At 40.8% G+C, this 22,448-nt stretch overlaps 2 protein-coding genes and 2 pseudogenes across 3 annotated transcripts; 3 read left to right on the top strand and 1 right to left on the bottom strand.

The window, feature by feature from the left end:
• The first annotated feature begins 4,071 nt into the window (after positions 1-4,071).
• LOC121853594 lies at positions 4,072-6,290 on the top strand (annotated as a pseudogene).
• A 1,115-nt stretch (positions 6,291-7,405) lies between these two features.
• Positions 7,406-11,297, bottom strand: LOC121853496 (proline-rich extensin-like protein EPR1). The gene is made up of 3 exons (XM_042347646.1): positions 11,243-11,297; positions 8,305-8,853; positions 7,406-8,088 (listed from the first exon to the last, which is right to left on the bottom strand). The coding sequence occupies exons 1-3, from the start codon at positions 11,295-11,297 to the stop codon at positions 7,406-7,408; spliced, it is 1,287 nt and encodes a 428-aa protein (XP_042203580.1).
• Positions 10,680-14,349, top strand: LOC121853591 (annotated as a pseudogene). The gene is made up of 2 exons (XR_006086359.1): positions 10,680-10,764; positions 12,954-14,349. The product of XR_006086359.1 is annotated as an actin-2-like (transcript).
• Positions 14,350-19,212: 4,863 nt separating this feature from the next.
• On the top strand, positions 19,213-22,400 carry LOC121853590 (actin, muscle-like). The gene is made up of 2 exons (XM_042347827.1): positions 19,213-19,272; positions 21,087-22,400. The coding sequence occupies exon 2, from the start codon at positions 21,105-21,107 to the stop codon at positions 22,233-22,235; it is 1,131 nt and encodes a 376-aa protein (XP_042203761.1). The 5' UTR covers positions 19,213-19,272; positions 21,087-21,104; the 3' UTR covers positions 22,236-22,400.
• Positions 22,401-22,448: the final 48 nt, after the last annotated feature.

The raw sequence follows: 22,448 nt of genomic DNA, 5'->3' as shown, positions 1-22,448 counted from the left end.
CACACACACACACACACACACACACACACACACACACACCATATATCAAGAAGCGCTCAACACACGGACCCTCTCGGCTCTCTCTGACCTCATCTGTAAATTTGGTGAGAAGCTTCTGCACCATCCTCGACACCGGCTCCTACTACCACCCGAGATCCCTAGCCCGAGAATTGCTGTTCGACACCACAACCGCATCCAGCCCACGCGAGCACGTACTGATCGCTATAAGAACAGCCCAGTCCCAACTATTGTAAAAATTATCAACAACTCGTAATCAACCCGTGTATTCACTCCCAGTCAATCTTACCTTTTTGCACTGTCACTATGTTGAAATGCCCTGTAGTATAACCTTTCTCCCATCTAGTTATTATGTCATATTTGTATCCTTATGTTACTTGTATATTATTTGTAATCAAGAGACCCATTCCCAATTATGTAACTGTATATTTTCAGCCTTCTGGCTGCCATGCTCTTTCAATAAACCGTTAATTATTATTATTATTATTATTATTATTATTATCATTATTACACACACACACACACACACACACACACACACACACACACACACACACACACACACACACACACACACACACACAATCTTGATACAAAGCAGAGAAAACAAATACAACTAAATCGTCAATCGAAACGAAACATAAAATGAGTAACGAGAAAGTAAAATAATATTCTCAAAACTCACGAGACAAATTCACACACGGACACCAATGACACAACTGTGTAAACAAACAAATAAAATAAATTCCCACTGTACTACCACAACACAATCAGATCATAATCAGCATCTTACAGTTTTAATACAAATTTAAGTTTAATTATGAACTGCAGCTACAAAACCTTAACTAATAGGTAAAGATAAACCAGAGGAGCTTCAAACATTATCTAAAACCTACATCAGAAAACACAGCCATATCACTATTTTAACGTGGGTTTCATTCTTATGTATAAAAGATGTAGTGAAATTTATACTGGCAGGATAAAGCGACACCTCAAGACACCACACACACACACACACACCTGCGAGCACTTTGGATGGACAGTTCTCAAGAGTCATTTATTTGTCAAGTCATCCATCTCACCTACTAGTGATTGTTGCCTTTGACTATGATCACTAGAACTTGGTATCGTCTTTCTGAGTGTAGTGAGCGGCTCTGTGACACGGACCTGTTAGTGTTGGAGGCCATCCTGTCTTAAAGAAACAATGTTGATAGTCTTGAGGCCTCTACTGAGTTACAGTGTTTTGATGTGTGTGTGTGTGTGTGTGTGTGTGTGTGTGTGTGTGTGTGTGTGTGTGTGTGTGTCATTTATCATAAAGTTGTAAGTCCTTAGTCATACTACTCACTATTCTTACTTGGGAATTCTATAAATCATATATTAGTATTGTTATGCCATCACTCCTCTTCATCTAAAATTTACCACTGTTTAAATTAGAGATGAGGCTTCATCATGAACATAACAACAGCAACAAGCAGGGTAAACACTATAATAACTCTAAAATTATATCCGCCAGGTTATTAATAAGCTTCAGATTAACTCATATTGAGAAGGAATCATACAGGGCATAATTTCTTAACATAGTAAAATTAGGAACGTATTTACCTTTACAAAGACAAGTAAAAGAACAATTTAAATACAAACAACCACAGTCTAAATTAACCTAAACCCTAAACTCAGCCTTGCCATACACCTGAACAGTACAAAAGAATACATCACTTTTCTCCATAACATATATCCTGAGTCCAGACCAACTGTACCATATTTGGATAACACTCTCTCACCAGCTACGCTAAGTTTAGTTTTTATAGATAACCATCAACTTGGCATCTTTTCATGCCCGTATAAAAAATGAGAACAAAAAGTAGCAAAGTCGATGTAATAATCTGGCCTGTTGGTACTTCACTTGGATGTGTTGTGACCATCACCCATGAATATCTGGGTGTTGTTTATGGTTCCTGAGAGATGGGTTCCTTGAGACCTTAGTGTTCAGGGTCGACACCAAAGGATGGCCTCAGGTCGTTAACTTCTTGAAATATACGAAGCCGATCAAGCCAATTTTCTTTCATGTATGTTGACACGAGATGGGACCTTGATTCACTTCTGGGATTCTGAATCAAAGATGAACAACAAGCAATGGAAGTAACCGAGTTCTCAACCCCAAGATATTCATAAATCAACCTCTGTCCAGATGACTGTGGCATTAATTTTCTGGGATGCTGAAGGGATTCTGATTGTTGACGATCTGTCACATAAAACAACAATGCGAAACTGTGCGAAGTCAACCAGGAGAAACAACTTGGAATGCTGACAAGGGGCGTGTCAGTTCATAAATCCCGTGTCGCACAGATGGCTTCACACGGCTCTGGTTTCAAGCATCTCAACTATCTTCCCTTCAGCTCAGACTTAGCCTCCAAGTGACTGTTATCTGTTTCCTAAGCTATATGTCTCACCACAGAGGATGTCACCTTTAGGACGATGAAGTGCTACTCAGACATGGTTTGAGGAACAGTCGGAAGCCTTATGTAAAACTAGTGAAGTGAGGTTAAAGGATAAGTTAATGTATAGAAATAAGTGAAGCGTCAACTGAAGTGTAAATAATGAGTTGTGTTTCTTCCTTATCATCATGTAACCAGGTTGCATAACTCTCTATAAAGGTTTTAAAGTTTTGGCCTTGACCTTTGTTTGTGTTTGTTTTATTAACTACCTGTGTAAAATTATTGTTATTGTTATTAATTATTATTATTATTATTATTATTATTATTATTATTATTATTATTATTATTATTATTACTTTTATTTTTATTGTTTTTTATGGTTAGTGTTGTTATTATTCTTCTTCTTATTATTATTATTATTAACATCATCGTTAGTTTAGGTTATTAGTATTGAAAACAAGGATGTGAGTGAAGGCTCGGAAAACTAAGAGTCGAGACTTATTGGTTGATAGTAGATGTGGTGTAGATAGTATATTACTGTTGTGTGAAGAGACAAGGTTAAACTAGATTTATATTTGGGTCCTTGTTGAGGAAGGGGATCATCATGCAGAGCACTTTTATTACAACAGAGAATGAAAGGAAAATCTGTCTTTGATCTTGATTCTGGCCACACTGTATTATAGAGGTAAGCGTGAAGAACACCATTGATATATAGCACTCATAAATCACTTCCAAAACTAATTAACCAAAACAACTCATTTCATTAATATTTAACAAGTATCATTAATAGAAACTCTGCGACAAAACAGGACTTATGACTTGTTTTTCCAGTGACAGCAGCTGGCAGCTTTCCATAGTAAAACTCGTTATATCATCATGAAGTATAATATAACGTGACCAGGCGTCTTTATACCATAGCAGGTAAGCTCTGCCAACTGTGTATGGCACCAAGATAGCTCCTTCCGTGAGTCAGGTCAATATTCCTCATATACCTGTACACTCGCTCCCCAACTCACCGTGTTGACCCGAGAACCTCACAACTTGAATGTATGAATATTTACACACAGATGCATATACAGCAGATAAATCTATGAAAATATGTATATATTTATGAAAAAATAAATGTTTGTTAGATAAATAAGAATTATAGACAATATAAAGGAAGGTTTCTCACATACACACACACGCATACACAGTTCCTAAAATACACCTTTCGTTTTCCATGTTGACACTACAACGAGTGACCTCCATACACGGAAGTCTCACTATATTATCTAAATACCACCACACCTCAGTCGGTTCTCCAGCAATACCATAAACGTCGATATTACGTGGAAATATTTACCAAGTGGATCTTAAACCTCATCGAGCCATCGCTTGACGTGGAAGCTCCTCGAGTTTTTTCTCAGACTTGTGGAATGAGAATTTGTGAATCATATGGACGTATGGGAGGGTCAGCCACAGGTCGTATTTATATCATAGAGTGACAGATATTCCTCCCACCCACGCACCTGTTAAGGGAAATATCTGCCTAATACGACAACTGCAGCCATTACTTAGCGGATGTGTGAGATGGGAAAGGTGGGTATATAAAGCCACACGTAAACACTCCAGCTTTTAGTGGACTCAAGGCTGAGGGTACGTGAAGACTGACTGCCGTGCGTTGCTGTGTTGTTGTGACGAACTCAACATGTGCGACTGGAAGATAAATAGGATGTGCTAGATACTGAAGAGAATAACCTCTCAACATTGCTATAGTGGATGTGATTAAATATCAACAAATGTTCGAAACGAGAAACACGTCCACCTGTTAAAGCTTTCATTATGACAGTTATTCGTAGTGTGTGATTGTGTTATGGTGACCTTGTGATTGTGTTATGGTGACCTGGATGAAGGACATGGTGATTGGAGGTAGACATGAGGTGTTGCCTGGTCTTTAATGACAGTGTCTATGTTGACTGCAGAATATAATAATAGTTCACATCACATTAATAGTGTGGGTGTTATTAATACCTATAAACATCATGAGCCAAAACAGACAAAACATGGTTATGTGTATGATGGACTCGCAAGTCTTATACATGAAAAATAATACGATTCTTATATTAGTTCAGTTGTCTGACTTGGATTTTATTTCTTCTATTACATTAAATCAGTTTTTGTCGAGTGGAAGGTCGTAATCCAGATTTAGGTAAATATGGGAGAGGTTGTACTACAGTGTGGGTGTGAGGAGGTAGCCATACTAACTCACTAGGTCTCAGGTATTAGCATAATCACGGGGATGTTCTTTGACGTTGATAACACAAGTGGAATCTCAAGTGAGATGAATACATTAATGTCAGTTCCAAGAGGCAGGACGCGTTTTGAGATAGTACGTTGACGGCAGTTTTGTTTACGTTATTCGGATTTAGAATGTACTTAGTGTCAACTCTTCTTTGAATGATTGTATGATGTGTCTATGTGGTGTGTGTTATACTTATTATGCCCGAATTAATGTTAGAAAAAGAATGTCATGTAATTCAGGATGTGAAGTTTTATGATTTACTCATACATATATTTATTTTCAGCGGAGACACTAGACGACAATGTGTGACGACGAAGTAACCCCCCTGGTTGTGGACAATGGCTCCGGCATGGTCAAGGCTGGCTTCGCCGGTGACGACGCTCCTCGCGCCGTCTTCCCCTCCATCGTCGGCCGTCCTCGTCACCAGGGTGTGATGGTCGGTATGGGTCAGAAGGACGCCTACGTCGGTGACGAGGCCCAGAGCAAGCGAGGTATCCTGACTCTTAAGTACCCCATCGAGCACGGCATCATCACCAACTGGGACGACATGGAGAAGATCTGGCATCACTCCTTCTACAACGAACTGCGTGTTGCCCTGAGGAGTCCCCTGTCCTCCTCACTGAGGCTCCCCTCAACCCCAAGGCCAACCGTGAGAAGATGACCCAGATCATGTTTGAAACCTTCACACCCCCTGCCATGTACGTGGCCATCCAGGCCGTGCTGTCCCTGTACGCCTCTGGTCGTACCACAGGTATCGTGCTGGACTCTGGTGATGGTGTGACTCACACTGTCCCCATCTGGGAGGGTTATGCTCTTCCTCACGCTATCCTCCGTCTTGACCTGGCTGGCCGTGAATCTGCCTACCTGATGAAGGTCATGACTGAGCGTGGCTACTCCTTCACCACCACGGCTGAACGAGAAATCGTCCGTGACATCAAGGAGAAACTTTGCTATGTCGCTCTTGACTTTGAGAATGAGATGAATTTGGCTGCAGCTTCCTCATCCCTCGAAAAGTCCTACGAACTTCCCGACGGTCAGGTCATCACCATCGGTAACGAACGTTTCCGTTGCCCAGCTCTTCCAGCCTTCCTTCCTGGGTAGGAATCTGTTGGTATCCACGAGACCGTCTACAACTCCATCATGAGGTGCGACATTGATATCAGGAAGGACCTGTTCGCCAACAACGTTCTTTCTGGTGGAACCACCATGTACCCTGGTATTGCTGACCGCATGCAGAAGGAAATCACTTCTCTGGCTCCCCCAACCATCAAGATCAAGATCATTGCTCCTCCCGAGCGTAAGTACTCCGTCTGGATCGGTGGCTCCATCCTGGCCTCCCTGTCCACCTTCCAGTCCATGTGGATCACCAAGGAGGAGTACGACGAGTCCGGCCCCGGCATTGTCCACCGCAAGTGCTTCTAGAGCTTTATTATTGTATTGGATATGCAAAGAACATTATACCCGAATTATTATGCATTTATATTATTCATCAATCTCATCTACGAACTTTAAAATCATCTTTTGTACATGAGTCAATAAAATCTATCAACAAATTTGATTATAACTACTATTGGTTCTTCAGTAAATGATTGACACTGGAAATTTTCTCCTTCCTACAACAAACCAAAACAAAACACCAAAACAAGTTTACCAAACCTTTTGTCAAAATTAAAGGCAATGAAGATTATTGGGCTACATGTAGTGTCATAGAAGGATACTGTATACTGTATTTGACACCAACAATAAAATACACGAGGAATTACACATCGTATAATTGCTGTCACTGATGGAACAAATACTTGATTTTTTACATAAACCTAAAGCTTACAGTAGCTTTTTAGTTCGTTATATATATATATATATATATATATATATATATTTTAATCTGTAAGGTCACTTATAATAGTAAATAATGTAATATATATATATATATATATATATATATATATATATATATATATATATATATATATATATATATATATATATATATATATATATATATATATATATATATATATATATATATATATATATATATATATATATATATTTTTTTTTTTTTTTTTAATCTGTAAGGTCACTTATAAAAGTAAATAATGAACATTCATATAGGTTGGGTTTGTTATTATTGTATGGACGGAGGTTCTCAGTGTGTGTGTGTGGAGTGTAGACTTGGGTATAAGTTCATGTGTGAATTAATAGATCCCAAGTGAGAGTGTAGGAGGCTGGCACTGAGGGCTGACAATATGGGAGTGTGGGAGGTTGGCACTAAGGCTGACAATATGGGAGTGTGGGAGGTTGGCACTAAGGGCTAGTTTATGGGAGTGTGGGAGGTTGGCACTGAGGGCTGGTTTATGGGAGTGTGGGAGGTTGGCACTGAGGGCTGGATATATGGGAGTGTGGGGAGATTGGCACTAAGGGCTGGATATATGGGAGTGTGGGAGGTTGGCACTGAGGGCTGGTATATGGGAGTGTGGAGGTTGGCACTGAGGGCTGGATATGGGAGTGGGGGAGGTTGGCACTGAGGGCTGGATATATGGGAGTGTGGGAGGCTGACACTGAGGGCTGGATATATGGGAGTGTGGGAGGTTGGCACTGAGGGCTGGATATGTGGAGTGTGGGAGGTTGGCACTGAGGGCTGGTTTATGGGAGGTGGAGGTTGGCACTATGGCTTATATGGGAGTGTGGGAGGTTGGTGAAGGCTGGATGGGAGTGGGAGGTTGGCACTGAGGGCATATAGTGGGGAGGTTGGCACTGAGGGCTGGAATATGGGAGTGTGGGAGGCTGGCACTGGAGGGCTGGATATATGGGAGTGGGAGGTTGGCACTGAGGGCTGGATATATGGGAGGTGAGGTTGGCACTGAGGGCTGGTTTGGGAGGTGGAGGTTGCACTAAGGGCTGATATATGGAGTATGGGAGGTTGGCACTGGGGGGTATATGGGAGTGGGAGGTTGGCACTGAGGGCTGTATATGGGAGTGTGGGAGGTTGGCACTGAGGGCTGGATAATGGGAGTGTGGGAGGTTGGCACTGAGGGCTGATATATGGGAGTGTGGGAGGTTGGCACTGAGGGCTGGATATATGGGAGTGTGGGAGGCTGGCACTGAGGGCTGGTTTATGGGAGTGTGGGAGGTTAGCACTGGGCTGGATATATGGAGTATGGAAGTTGGCACTGAGGGCTGATATGGTGGGAAGTGGGGTTGGCACTGAGGCTGGATATATGGGAGTGTGGGGGTTGGCACTGAGGGCTGATATGGGAGGGGGAGGTTGGCACTGAGGCTGGATATATGGGAGTGTGGGAGGTTGGCACAGAGGCTGGATATATGGGGAGGGGTGGTTGGCACTGAGGGCTGGATTATGGGAGTGTGAGGTTGAGGGCTGGTTTATGGGAGTGTGGGGAGGTTGGCACTGAGGGGGGAAGATGGGAGTGTGGGGAGGTTGGCACGAGGGCTGGATATATGGGAGTGTGGGTGAGGGCACTGAGGGGATGAGTGTGGGAGGTTGGCACTAGGGCGTTATGGAGTGGAGGCACTGGGCTGATATATGGGAGTGTGGGAGATTGGCACCAAGGCTGGATATATGGGGAGTGTGGGAGGTTGGCACTGAGGGCTGGTAGGCGGGGAGTGGGAGGTTGGCACGAGGGCTGGATATGGAAGTGTGGGAGGCTGCACTGAGGGCTGGATATATGGGAGTGTGGGAGGTTGGCACTGAGGGCTGAATATATGGGAGTGTGGGGAGGTTGGCACTGAGGGCTAGTTTATGGGGAGGTGGGACTGGCACTAAGGGCTGGATATAAGGGAGTGTGGGAGGTTGGCACTGAGGGCTGGTATATGGGAGTGTGGGAGGTGGGAGGTTGGCACTGAGGCTGATGGCACTGAGGGCTGATATAAGGGAGTGGGAGGCTGGCAGGGCTGGATATATGGGAGTGTGGGAGGTTGGGGATATATGGGAGTGTGGGAGGTTGGCACTGAGGGCTGGATATATGGGAGTGTGGGAGGTTGGCACTGAGGGGCTATATATGTGGGAGGGCACTGTGAGGGCTGTATATGGGAGTGTGGAGGCTGGCACTGGAGCTGCTGGATAGTGGGATGGGAGTGGGAGGTTGGCACTGAGGGCTGGATATATGGGAGTGGAGGTTGGCACAGAGGGCTGGATATGGCGGGAGTGTGTGGGAGGTTGGCACTAAGGGCTGATATATGGGAGTGTGGGAGGTTGGCACTGAGGGCTAGTTTATGGGAGTGTGGGAGGTTGGCACTGAGGGCTGGATATATGGGAGTGTGGGAGGTTGGCACTGAGGGCTGGATATATGGGAGTGTGGGAGGTTGGCACTGAGGGCTGGATATATGGGAGTGTGGGAGGTTGGCACTGAGGGCTAGTTTATGGGAGTGTGGGAGGTTGGCACTGATGGCTGGTATATGGGAGTGTGGGAGGGTGGCACTGAGTTAGGTCGATAATGTCTTTTGGTTGGAGATGACTGTAAGGTTGGCACCGCTTCGAGACGTTTAAGTGTACACCAGCTGACCTGCTTTATTGTACTGTACTCCATATGACTTGATACGGACACACACTATGGGGGGAGTCTGGCTCACGTCATATCAAGTTCTATCTACTCTAATGTTACTTTCTGAAATCACACGTAAGACTATGGCACATGAACCAGGTTTGACCCAAGACGGAGCGTGATAAGTCTTGTTTATTCTCTTGATGGAACGCCATTACGATTCATATCAATTATGTTTATCCTAAAATATCAAAATAAATAAGATTTATAAATGCAGTGAACGTATAGATAGAAAATTATTATTTTTCTTAATATTTGAAAGTTTTTTGTTAATTGTAAAAGTGGATAATTGATAAATGGCGATTGGGGGCCTATATTAAGATCCTATATTTGTCAAAACAACAATATACTTCATCAAACTAGTAATTCTAAGCTAGTGATCTGATGTTAAACGATAATGAAAACATATTGACCCATCCACACTATACGAAGACTAAGCCCTACTATTCTTTGGTTGGTAAACACAGAAATATTGCCTCCCCTACAAAGAACTATGATTGACGGCTGCCTCGCTCACATAGCTTGGCACTGAACATTTCAAGCACCTGTACATACATGAGTGGCGACATAAGGGAGGCAAGCACGAAATAGACATTGTTCAGTAGCAAATGTGTGGGTGTGAGATAAGGGGTTGATGCGTTCACTCACTCCCTTACTGTCATGTTATAACAATATACACACGAGTTTGTAAAAACTTCCTCAACAGCACAGGAGACATTGCGTAATTTTAAATTTTATATATAAACTTACACGAGGATATATATAAAAGGTATATGTATGTATATATATAAACTATATATATATACACACACATAAGGTAATACATATATGGCCGGGGACGCGAATGACAGGAGTGAGTGGTCGGGAAACTATTTAGGTAAGGTAAGCGAGCAGAATGTTGATATAATATTTTCTTCCCTAAGCGAGGAATACCCTCCAGCCGCACCTGTCCTGATTTATAATTAGTGTCACTCTGTATTCCATGGGCTTACTTATATACCTTTTAAACCACACAAAAAATTACTTCCCTAATTTCAGAATTTTTGGGGGGATACTTAGACAGTTTTTTATTTCATCAAGATTAAAAAAAATACCTGGAGTTAATTATTAAAAGGTGTGTGGCGCAAAGGCATCATTAACTCTAAAGAAATCATATGTGACCCAAATTTTAGGAAGGGAAGTTGCTGATGAGATTTACTTAGTCATATTTCATCATCTGGTTTCAAGACTTTTTTTTTTGTAATAAGAAAAAGAGAATAGTTGACCTTGAGTTCTATTTCCAGCAAAGGAAGAATGACACACTGTCCAGTCACCCACCCAAAACAGCTGTAAGGGAAAAATGTCAAAACGTAGGTACAACTGAAGCTCTTACTTAATGTGGCGGAAGCAGAAAGATGGTATATAAGAGAGTCCATGCACACTCACCCCTTAGTGTACTTCAGGCTCAGGATACGTCTGGTCTTCCGTACGTAGCGTTCTGTGGTGACAATACCTGATGATTACTAACAGAAAGTGGTACATAGTTTTTGTGCTCTCTGGTTTCTTTTCTATGTAAACAGTGCGAGTTTTAGTACAAGATGCGATATGATTACTGTTTTAGACGACATGATAACTTGAAAACATCTTAGTCGAAAGTTTGATTTTTTTTTGTATTTCCAATTTACCAAATTTTATAGATAAGAATGATTAAGATCTGATAGCTTGATTGCTTATATTTCCAGCGATATATTGTAATTTTTAACTAATTAAATTTTTCCTGAATATTTAAAACCAAGTGGTGACTGACGTTCAAGATAACAACTATATTAGTACATTGTTGAGGGAGAGTATCAGTCAAGTCTCCTTTTCGTCCATCTTGTGATCTTTACGACTCATGGCTCGTCATATGTGTGTATAGTTAGATGGGGAAAACGTTTTGGCACAGTTTTAAGCCGTTCACTCACCAGATAAGGGTACCACCGCCGCCTCCCCCGCCTCTAGTAGTTTATCGTCCAACATGACGAGAGCAACTAAGGGCCCTGACGCCAGTAGAGGACGTAATTATCATAACAAAACAAAAACACAATTATGGCGGGACAATAACGTAACATCCTTTAAAAAATCTGTCCATAAGTTATCGTTTGGTGAAAATTTGACGAGTGATTTCTGAGTGAGTGAAAACTATTTCGTCCTTACGTGTAACATTTGTAAAGTTAACTAAACTAACCATGTGAATCTTAAGATAGGATGTATTGGTCATTAAATCCCAGACACAGTGACAGTGAACCTGAGCTGATCATAATGTATCTCCCAAGCAAACTTTTATCACTGTTGTTTGAAGGTCTCGTCTTATCACCTTTCATTCAGTATTTTTGAAGTTATTAAAATTCATAATAAATTTCCTCTGAGTAAACTCTTCCAATACTAAACAATTCACCCATAACGTCGAGATGTAATTTTTCTCAGAGACCAACATTGTGAAGAGATCATAAACGTATTCTCACATTCCTGCCTTTATTATCGACACAGCACTTTCTACGCTAAGCATTTTTCGATATACAAGGCGTCATTATGCCCGGCACTACAGTCGACAGTCTTTATACCTCCAGCCGTAAAGTTTGGTACCCATTCATACGTGGTTGAACTGGAGGTGTCACGGGCTCAAGTCAGCGAAAGTTAGGACAGGAAGCAAGCTCTATATTCCACCAGCCACCGTACCTACGTTACGAATGCTCAAGTATTTTTCTTCTAGCTATATTAAAAAAGATCAATAGTAAATAAAATATGACGAGAAAAATTAATTCTTAGTTGTTAATTATACTACAGAAGAAAGTTACGTTGTCTAAAGAAAGTAACACCTGAGTGATTTAATATTTCATAGGTAACATTAGTAAATTCTTCTCATTTCACCTGACTCAGTCCCAGTACGTTACAAATGTTTCTGAGTTTGACAAGGGCGACGCTTCACAACAACTGGCAGAGGAGAGAATTCATATATATAAATCATCACTAAAACAGTATTAAAACAAATAAAAACTTGATGGTTTTGAAAGAATTAAAAAAAAAAGTTTCTATATCTCTTGATCTAAATAAACCAGATCACTCAATACGGTTATATGGTAGCAGTATATATATACGAAATTATTTAACCAAACAAGTCTAACACATTTCTTTCTTATTTCATGAACAAAGTTTAATACAAGCTTGACACAATTAACTGAGAAAAGCTTCCTTAACATAACTCTCCTAGAATAGTTACTTGGATGAGATCAGTAGTAATAGATTAGGGAGGTTAAGTGGTTTTGTTTCATTAGATTTCTTAATATTAGGTCTATTGTATGTTGCTGTTCATACCTGTTGTATAGAAAGGTATAGTTTAAGATAAGGAACACTGTTTTATATATACACTGTACGCTGATACACTGTCACACACACACACACACACGACGTACACTCGTCATGGTTCAGTATCCAGCACAGAACTTACACAAATAATTCTAACATTACCTTACTATGAAAGATATTATTATACTTTAAAATTATGGGAATTCATGTGATTTTAGAAAACAGCTCTATGTGTGTGTGTGTGTGTTCATTTTTCATGTCAAAAAACAGACAACTCCTTCGTAACAGGAGTACAGTAAATTTAATAATCTCATTTATATTCATTTTCAGACCTAACAACACTCCATCATGTGTGACGACGACGTAAGTCCCTTGGTTGTGGACAATGGCTCCGGCATGGTCAAGGCTGGCTTCGCCGGCGACGACGCTCCCCGCGCCGTATTTCCCTCCATCGTCGGCCGTCCTCGTCACCAGGGTGTGATGGTCGGTATGGGTCAGAAGGACGCCTACGTCGGTGATGAGGCCCAGAGCAAGAGAGGTATCCTGACTCTCAAGTACCCCATCGAGCACGGCATCATCACCAACTGGGACGACATGGAGAAGATCTGGCATCACTCCTTCTACAACGAACTGCGTGTTGCCCCTGAGGAGTCCCCCGTCCTCCTCACTGAGGCTCCCCTCAACCCCAAGGCCAACCGTGAGAAGATGACCCAGATCATGTTTGAGACCTTCAACACCCCCGCCATGTACGTGGCCATCCAGGCCGTGCTGTCCCTGTACGCCTCTGGTCGTACCACTGGTATCGTGCTCGATACTGGTGACGGTGTCACCCACACCGTCCCCATCTACGAAGGTTATTGTCTCCCCCACGCTATCCTTCGTCTTGACCTGGCTGGCCGTGACTTGACTGCCTACCTTACAAAGATCATGACTGAGCGTGGTTATTCCTTCACCACCACGGCTGAGCGAGAAATCGTTCGTGACATCAAGGAGAAGCTTTGCTATGTTGCCCTCGACTTCGAGAATGAGATGAGTGTTGCAGCTGCCTCTTCTTCCGTTGAAAAGTCCTACGAACTTCCCGACGGTCAGGTCATCACCATCGGTAACGAACGTTTCCGTTGCCCCGAGTCTCTGTTCCAGCCTTCCTTCCTGGGTATGGAATCTGTTGGTATCCACGAGACCGTCTACAACTCCATCATGAGGTGCGACATTGATATCAGGAAGGACCTGTTCGCCAACAACGTTCTTTCTGGTGGTACCACCATGTACCCTGGTATTGCTGACCGCATGCAGAAGGAAATCACTGCTCTGGCTCCCTCCACCATCAAGATCAAGATCATTGCTCCTCCCGAGCGTAAGTACTCTGTCTGGATCGGTGGCTCCATCCTGGCCTCTCTGTCCACCTTCCAGTCCATGTGGATCACCAAGGAGGAGTACGACGAGTCCGGCCCCGGCATTGTCCACCGCAAGTGCTTCTAAGTTTCTCTTTGAATATACACATATAAAAACTTTAACTGATCACACGTTAACTTTAAGTGTCTGTGACATTTTTGTCATGGAAATAAGCATTCAAGATTCTGCAGAACCCATAAAATAATGGAGGATATTTGTGAAGAACAAAACACCGTCAGATAGAACATTTATCTTTTACTTTATAACATACTGGATTTTGTTATGCATTCTGCACGATGATAAAAGACAAATACATTAAAAAAATCAAACAATATCTGTTCTTATTTCTAATCCTCAATAATTCTCAACCTTACAAGCTCTCTTGTATATATATATATATATATATATATATATATATATATATATATATATATATATATATATATATATATATATATATATATATATATATATATATATATATATATATATGGCCAGACGGTATATACAGTAGCAAAAACTTAATTTGATATTATTTAAGAGTCTTCGACGAGAATATTCATCCTTACCCAGTTTTTTATAATCCACGTGTTAAGTCACAGTCACCACTGGCCTGCTGGCTATCTGGTGCCCGGTACTGATGACATTGCTCTCAGGACAAGAGGGCGGGGAACTGGATTATTGGGATACCTTTCTTTCGGAAACTATATTCAGAATTACAAGTCCATATTATGTTTTATGTATACAACACAGGTTCAATAATACAAATGTGGCGTCAGAATGATAGTGCTGGTGCTCGCTCTAGGCAGGCATAGACACACACCGTAAGCAATATCTGACTAATCATCAAACCTTGAAATGTATTCAGGAAGTGAACTCTTGAATTACCATGTTCCTCTTGACCACGAGCTGGTAAGAAGTGCCAGAGACTTGATTGTGGCCACTTACTGAGAGCTGAATAGGTTTGTAGAAGCGCTTGTTAAACAACTTACCAATATTTATCAGTAGTTTATTTAAGCTTAAAATAATCATCCAGGAACTATTAAAATCTCAGATATTTAAAACAGATAACAGTTCATAAACACTTCTTATTATTACGTTACATTATACTGTACAGACTTAAATAAACACATCTAACTCCTCCCGAAACGGAACATAAAGATTTAACGGGAGTAAAACCTTAATATCTTCATTTTAACCCCTTGTGAACGGGGTCGCATCTGAGCTGAAGAAAATCGTCTGTCGTTTGTCAAATAAAATGATGAAATCAGCGTCCCCGTAGTGAAGGAATTAATACCTCCACAATGACTCTTCATCATTCGTGGAGAGAAGTATTATTAGTTTATGAGATTAATTATACGAGTAAATATAAAAGTTCTTGGAGTAACAGAATCATAATTCTTAGAAAAAATAACGTGAGTGCATGAGAAGTGTATGAATGTTGCCTCAATACTGTATACTGTTTGTTGATGGATACTGAAGCGCAATGGGACAGACATAATTGCTAACCTTACTCTGCGTGAAAGTTGTAGTACATGAAATTCCATTATGAAAACTAATTATTTAAAGCCATTATATATTCTCTCTTTTCACATAGAAACAATTAGGAAGACACTGTAAGTAATTGTAGTTAGCATAGTTTACTAAGTAAGTCATAATTCACGAAGACAATTATTACTCGCTTAAAACAGTTAGTGGGGAAAAACATTACTTCTTACGGCATATTAAATAAATCACCTGTTTGTATAAATCATATAAAAAATTACCCCAAATAAGGTTCACAAAGATATCTGTTAGTCTGTTGAGTTCACGATGATAATAACTACTTGGCTTTAACACTGCACACATATTTAAACACCTTTCTGGTATGGAAGGCTTATTGGCATTTCCTCTATAAAAGTGGCATACACTGCTCATGACACAAGCTCTCAGAGGGGAAAGTTTAGCCAGCTAGAGGAAGCAAAAAAGAAAAAAAAACTGGCAGCGTCACAGCCCTTCAGCAGCGCCTTCATATTTTCAACGCAAGATTCATCCTGACGGTGCGCGCAGCAGAGAGGGCGAGTCTGAAATATCTGTAAAGGTGGTGGTGTTGAAGAGAAGGTGACAGTCACGCCCCCTCCTCCTCCTCCTCCTCCTCACACACACACACACACATATGTACTGCCATATTTGTATGCGGCGAGACTGCGAAGATCTATATGTGTTTACTGTAGACACGAGCTCTATGTCTTCACCTCGTAAGGGTAAGAGTTACATGCCAAGGACTTGTACCTCACACACACACACACACATCATCACTCACTGACCCAGAAAAATGCTAATGAGTGAGTTCCTGTGGCTGTGACCTCGTTCTGTAACTTCTGACCTTTGACCTAATTTCTCCTGATTGTGAATGTGTTTTATCTTTATAATCAGTCAGTTAAAACCAAAATGGAGCTCCGGTTTCAAAATTGAATTTATTTATTGACACATATACCAATAAGAGGATCTCAATGTATCGCCGTAGTTGACAGGATAACACAGAGGTGGTTGTGTAATAACTGCAGTATGTATGTATGTATGTATGTATGTATGTATGTCATTCAGAGAGTACACCAGTTGGACAGACAGTCAATCCACACCTGACTTCGAAAAATCACTCATTACTCGATGACCTCCTGTAGCGACCTGACCCAGCTCTAGAAAATGGGGTCAAAGGGGCAGTGTTTAGTCGAGGTCACAGGTACTTGGGTCAACATGGTGTAGCCTCGTGTGCTATTGTGTGTACCAGTTGTGTATGTTGGAAAGGACTGTTAGTTCGTCTCTCTCCTCTCCATCCTTTCGTCCGTCCGTTTTTTCGTTTGTTTATCTGTTAGTCCGTCCGTTCTTTCATCTGTTTATCTTTTCGTCCGTCCGTTCTTTCATCTGTTTATCTTTTCGTCCGTCCGTTCTTCCATCTGTTTATCTTTTCGTCCGTCCATTCGTCTTCACTCCCTTATGTCCGCCCATACACTAATTCGTTCCACCCAACTTCAGTAGTAGGAACATCATAAGTTTCCAGCCTTGATAAATTAACTCATATATCACACAATCTCTCGTTTTATGCTTCCTTGTGTTACCTGGTTAGTTTCAAGTCTCTCGTATCACTGACAAAACAAAAGAAGTGCAAAATGTGTAATATGGAATGGTTTAACACCTTCACTACCAGTTGTAATATTTTATAAGGTTACCGTCAGGTGATTTTATTCAGCTTAGAGGCGACACCGTATATAAGGGCGTTAAAACTTTACTTATTCATTAAGAGGAAATTTTGATTATTGAGTAAAATATTTCTCCTATAATGTGAATTTTAGAATGATTTTATTGAATATCTATCTATCTATCTATCTATCTATCTATTTATCTGTCTATTTGTCTGTCTATCTGTCTCTCGTCCTGTCGTTCTGTCTGTCTGTCAACGTGTATCAATTTTCTAACAAGTTAATCAATCACTAATAAACTGGTGTATGACTGTTTGGTTGAGAGCAATCCATAAATTTCTTTTGATAATTTTGTGGGCGGATAATGACGTAATCAAACAACTCCATGAATTCATTAAAACGTCAAACAGAATTTTTTTCAGGAATTCAGGTTTAATTATTATCCTTATCGAAAGTTTTAATGAAAATACTGAAGAAAATGAATTCATAATCACGTGTTTAAAAAGTAGTGTTGGTATAGTAAAGAAATTTTCCTAAAATCTAAAAATATTGAAACTTTGGTGTCTAATATATCAACCATTCATCTCGTATCTCTTTAAGTCTTTATAAAACTGTTAATCGTGGAGCCTGTGTGACGACGTGCTATAGGTGATGAGACCCAGAGCAAGTGTAGTTGGTATCCTGACCCTCAAGTACCCAATCCAGCAGTAGAAATTGTAGAATTATGCAAGTTTAAAATAGAAATACATTAACATAAGGAATTGGATAAGAAAGACTATAAAGAGAATTTTCAGATTTTATGATTATTAATATCGTGAACCCAAGAGGAGAGATAATACCGTCAGTCTTGAAATGGGCGGATGGTCACACGAACATAATGACACGCACACACACAACAGAACCTGAGAGATGCAAACAAAATCTTCGTAAAGCTGATAAGAGGAAAACTGCGCCCCTATCTGATACAATTCATTTACAAAATCCATAAAGGAAAATATTGAGAACATATTGACCCAAGGCCAAATTGTCTTAGCCGTGTAGAGCCTCATGGGCATAATAATTACGCACTATATAAACATGTTTGAGATGGTTTGAGAGAAAAGAACTAGCAGGGAAAAAAAATCCTCACACGTGTATCATTACTGCCAAAATACCGTCGTCATTAGTTAGTATCTGGTATCTACTTTTGAGATAATATATATGGTAAGTCTTAGAGCTTCTCATTGTGAGTTCTGTCAGCGTAACAAGAAAGTGTGACCACAATTTGTCTTCATCGATATTGTTGGTAAAGACTCATAAATATATCTCGATACTAATGTTTGTTAGTTATTATTATTATTGTTATTATTATTATTCTCATTATCATTATTATTATTACTATTATTAGGTAAAACGCGTCTGATGATCAAATATATATGAATGAATTTGTGGATGTGAGTATATGAGTGTGTGGGTGTAAGAATTTGTATATATACATTATGTTAACAGGTGTGTGTGTGTGTGTGTGTGTGTGTGTGTGTGTGTGTATGCGTGTGTGTGTGTGAAGTATAACCCCCAAAAAGTCATTACAAAACACGTAAACATCATTACACATCTTGGCATAACGCTCACAGACCTCAAGACCAGAATAAACACGCGGCCATGGAAAGGTATGAGGAATACGGGGCCAAATATAATGACAAACAAAAACAGATAAGACCAATTTGGAAGTGGAAGTCACGCTCGGGTTGCCAGCCACAACTTACAAAGATCCTATAATAACTTTATTTCAATCAATACAAATAGTTTCATCTATAGAACATAAATACTTTACTGCTCTATACACCTGTAATTATAACCGGTGATGTTATTGGTGTTATTAATCAATTCATAAAGTGTAATGATGTTATTAAGTTTCAATACGTGGAGGCAATATCCACCCACATTCCTTATTAGAAGAGTCACTGTCTTACTGTCCACCCAAAACCACTGTAACTAAAAAATGACACGTAGTAAGTGGGAGTATGGGATGGTATATAAGGCATTACAAGCACACCCACACCTCAGTGTACTTCAGGCTCAGGATACGTCAAGACCATGTGGGTGGCTCTCTGTGTTGTCACTTGTAGTGCGTTATTATCAGAAAATTACATACTCGTATAAGTAGATTATTTTCGAAGTTCATTTTGCAGTTTCTAAAAGGATTTTTTATATCTCCTGTTTCCCCGATGGAGATTTTCGATTTTATTAATCATCAAACATTTGTAATAGCCAAATGCCATGATCCGAGTTGCATTTGTTTTTGTCTTAGGTGTAATTATCGTAATATAAGAACAGGTTTCTTCTAAACTTTGGAAAAAAATAATTAAAATATCTTTATCCATTTTGTATCAGAAAATAAGAATACTTTATCATTTTTATAAAAGTAATTCTCAAATTTGATAATTCTTTTTACCTTTAAGGTTAATTAATAATATCCTGTTTAAGTTACCATTAATCTTAGAACCCCAACGAGCTACAGAGCAAAGAAACCTGGCAGGGGTGCCAAAGCCAGCACCTCATGTAGGGGTACTGTGAGGCCGTATTTTGTGTTACAGCACCGCACCACCCAGACGACGGCAGAGGAAGTGGGTGGATTTTTGGGCTTCTAAATTTAAACTTGGCAGAGAGATAACGCTAGACTGTGCACGGAAGCTGGCATAACAATGCACGTCATTAATATTTGTCACTCTTTAACACTTGTTGAAAAAGAAAAAGTGGAAACTATTTTCTAGTTGAAGTTAAGCTTAAAATTCCTCTTTTTTAATGTTAAATTTTATTTGCTAGTAACGACACCACGCCAGAGGCTATTTAATTTATTTTTACTTGTATGTAACGTTAAATTTTGATCTGATGTACACTCACGTACTGAACTCTCTGGACACTTTTGGCAATTTATGATATCCACTTGTGGGTCATATATGTAACTGGTTTATACATACAGTGAACTTATCATTATAAGTTATTTCTAGTTAACATCATGAAAAACTATATATCGCACAAAGAAAAATCAGAGGATTTAGATATTGAAATCGCAGCCGTTCCTTACCTACGTGACTCAAGCTGCCACATATCGCCAACAGCGCTCGGCGAATTTTCTCCGCGACTGTACAAGATTGATATAATTTTGTGTATCTAATTAATAACGTGATGCTTTATGTAAATTTGTGTCCTAACCTTTTCTCCAATTCATTTTGCCCTTCAGAAGTCGGTGATGTATAATATATACTGGCAATTTCAAGCGATTACCAACGTGTCAGTACCTAAAAACCCTACATGACAGGTGTTCATTTCCTACATGATATCATTTAACACTCAACACGTAGTACTGATGACAACTGTTCTGTGACTATTAATTTATTGAAAGAAATATTTTCTGAATATAGCATTATGATCCTGAAACTTTACACAGGCGATTAAATTCATTCAGCGAGTCATCATTCTTGGGTGGGTTAGAAGTGATTACCAGATGGGACAGTGTCACGGTTGCCATTCGGCAAGATTAAATCAAGTTTTACCACTGGATTCCTATCCTATCACCAACCCGTTCTTACAGAGTGGGAACTTGGCAATATATGTTAAAATTTCTAAATGATCGCTTAGTTGGAAAGACAGGGTCAATACTCCCTGAAGTGATCAAACATTACCTGCCTACCTGGAAAAAATGATTTTGATCTGGAAAATGTCCGGCCTCCGACTGTCATCCCTAAGATAGTATTAACAACTCTTAAAGACATTTCTTTCCCTCTCAAAAAACACCGAAATATTCAAGAATATTTCCGCTCTTAGAATGTTGAGAGTTCTACACAAGGACATAGTCGACATTATCTAAGGTTTAGGATATTTTGAGTTTAACATGTATTTATCTTTCCAGACCTAACACCACTCCATCATGTGTGACGACGACGTGAGTCCCCTGGTTGTGGACAATGGCTCCGGCATGGTCAAGGCTGGCTTCGCCGGCGACGACGCTCCCCGCGCCGTATTCCCCTCCATCGTCGGCCGTCCTCGTCACCAGGGTGTGATGGTCGGTATGGGTCAGAAGGACGCTTACGTCGGTGACGAGGCGCAGAGCAAGAGAGGTATCCTGACTCTCAAGTACCCCATCGAGCACGGCATCATCACCAACTGGGACGACATGGAGAAGATCTGGCATCACTCCTTCTACAACGAACTGCGTGTTGCCCCTGAGGAGTCCCCTGTCCTCCTCACTGAGGCTCCCCTCAACCCCAAGGCCAACCGTGAGAAGATGACCCAGATCATGTTTGAGACCTTCAACACCCCAGCCATGTACGTGGCCATCCAGGCCGTGCTGTCCCTGTACGCCTCTGGTCGTACCACTGGTATCGTGCTCGATACCGGTGACGGTGTCACCCACACCGTCCCCATCTACGAAGGTTATTGTCTCCCCCACGCTATCCTTCGTCTTGACCTGGCTGGCCGTGACTTGACTGCCTACCTTACAAAGATCATGACTGAGCGTGGTTACTCCTTCACCACCACGGCTGAGCGAGAAATCGTTCGTGACATCAAGGAGAAACTTTGCTATGTCGCCCTCGACTTCGAGAATGAGATGAGTGTTGCTGCTGCTTCCTCATCCCTTGAAAAGTCCTACGAGCTTCCCGACGGTCAGGTCATCACCATCGGCAACGAACGTTTCCGTTGCCCCGAGTCTCTGTTCCAGCCTTCCTTCCTGGGTATGGAATCTGTTGGTATCCACGAGACCGTCTTCAACTCCATCATGAGGTGCGACATTGATATCAGGAAGGACCTGTTCGCTAACAACGTTCTTTCTGGTGGTACCACCATGTACCCTGGTATTGCTGACCGCATGCAGAAGGAAATCACTGCTCTGGCTCCCTCCACTATCAAAATCAAGATCATTGCTCCTCCCGAGCGTAAGTACTCCGTCTGGATCGGTGGCTCCATCCTGGCCTCTCTGTCCACCTTCCAGTCCATGTGGATCACTAAGGAGGAGTACGACGAGTCCGGCCCCGGCATTGTCCACCGCAAGTGCTTCTAAATTATTTTTATATGAATTTAAGGTTAGGTATGCAGAGATAAATATATACTTCATACTTTTACCTATTGTTATGATCTATCGGTTGTACCTTTATATTGCGAATATAAAAGGATTTTTTTCTACACATATATAACCATATTGGGGAAATATAATGCTAAGCATGGATTTTTACTTTCTTTTATCACTCCTGAAACTCCTCAGTAAATATGAATG

Source organism: Homarus americanus, unplaced genomic scaffold, assembly GCF_018991925.1.
Source record: "Homarus americanus isolate GMGI-L3 unplaced genomic scaffold, GMGI_Hamer_2.0 scaffold4896, whole genome shotgun sequence".
Taxonomy (NCBI): Eukaryota; Metazoa; Arthropoda; class Malacostraca; order Decapoda; family Nephropidae; genus Homarus; species Homarus americanus.
Note: the sequence above shows the minus strand (reverse complement) of the source record. Positions and strands in the feature narration are given on the sequence as shown.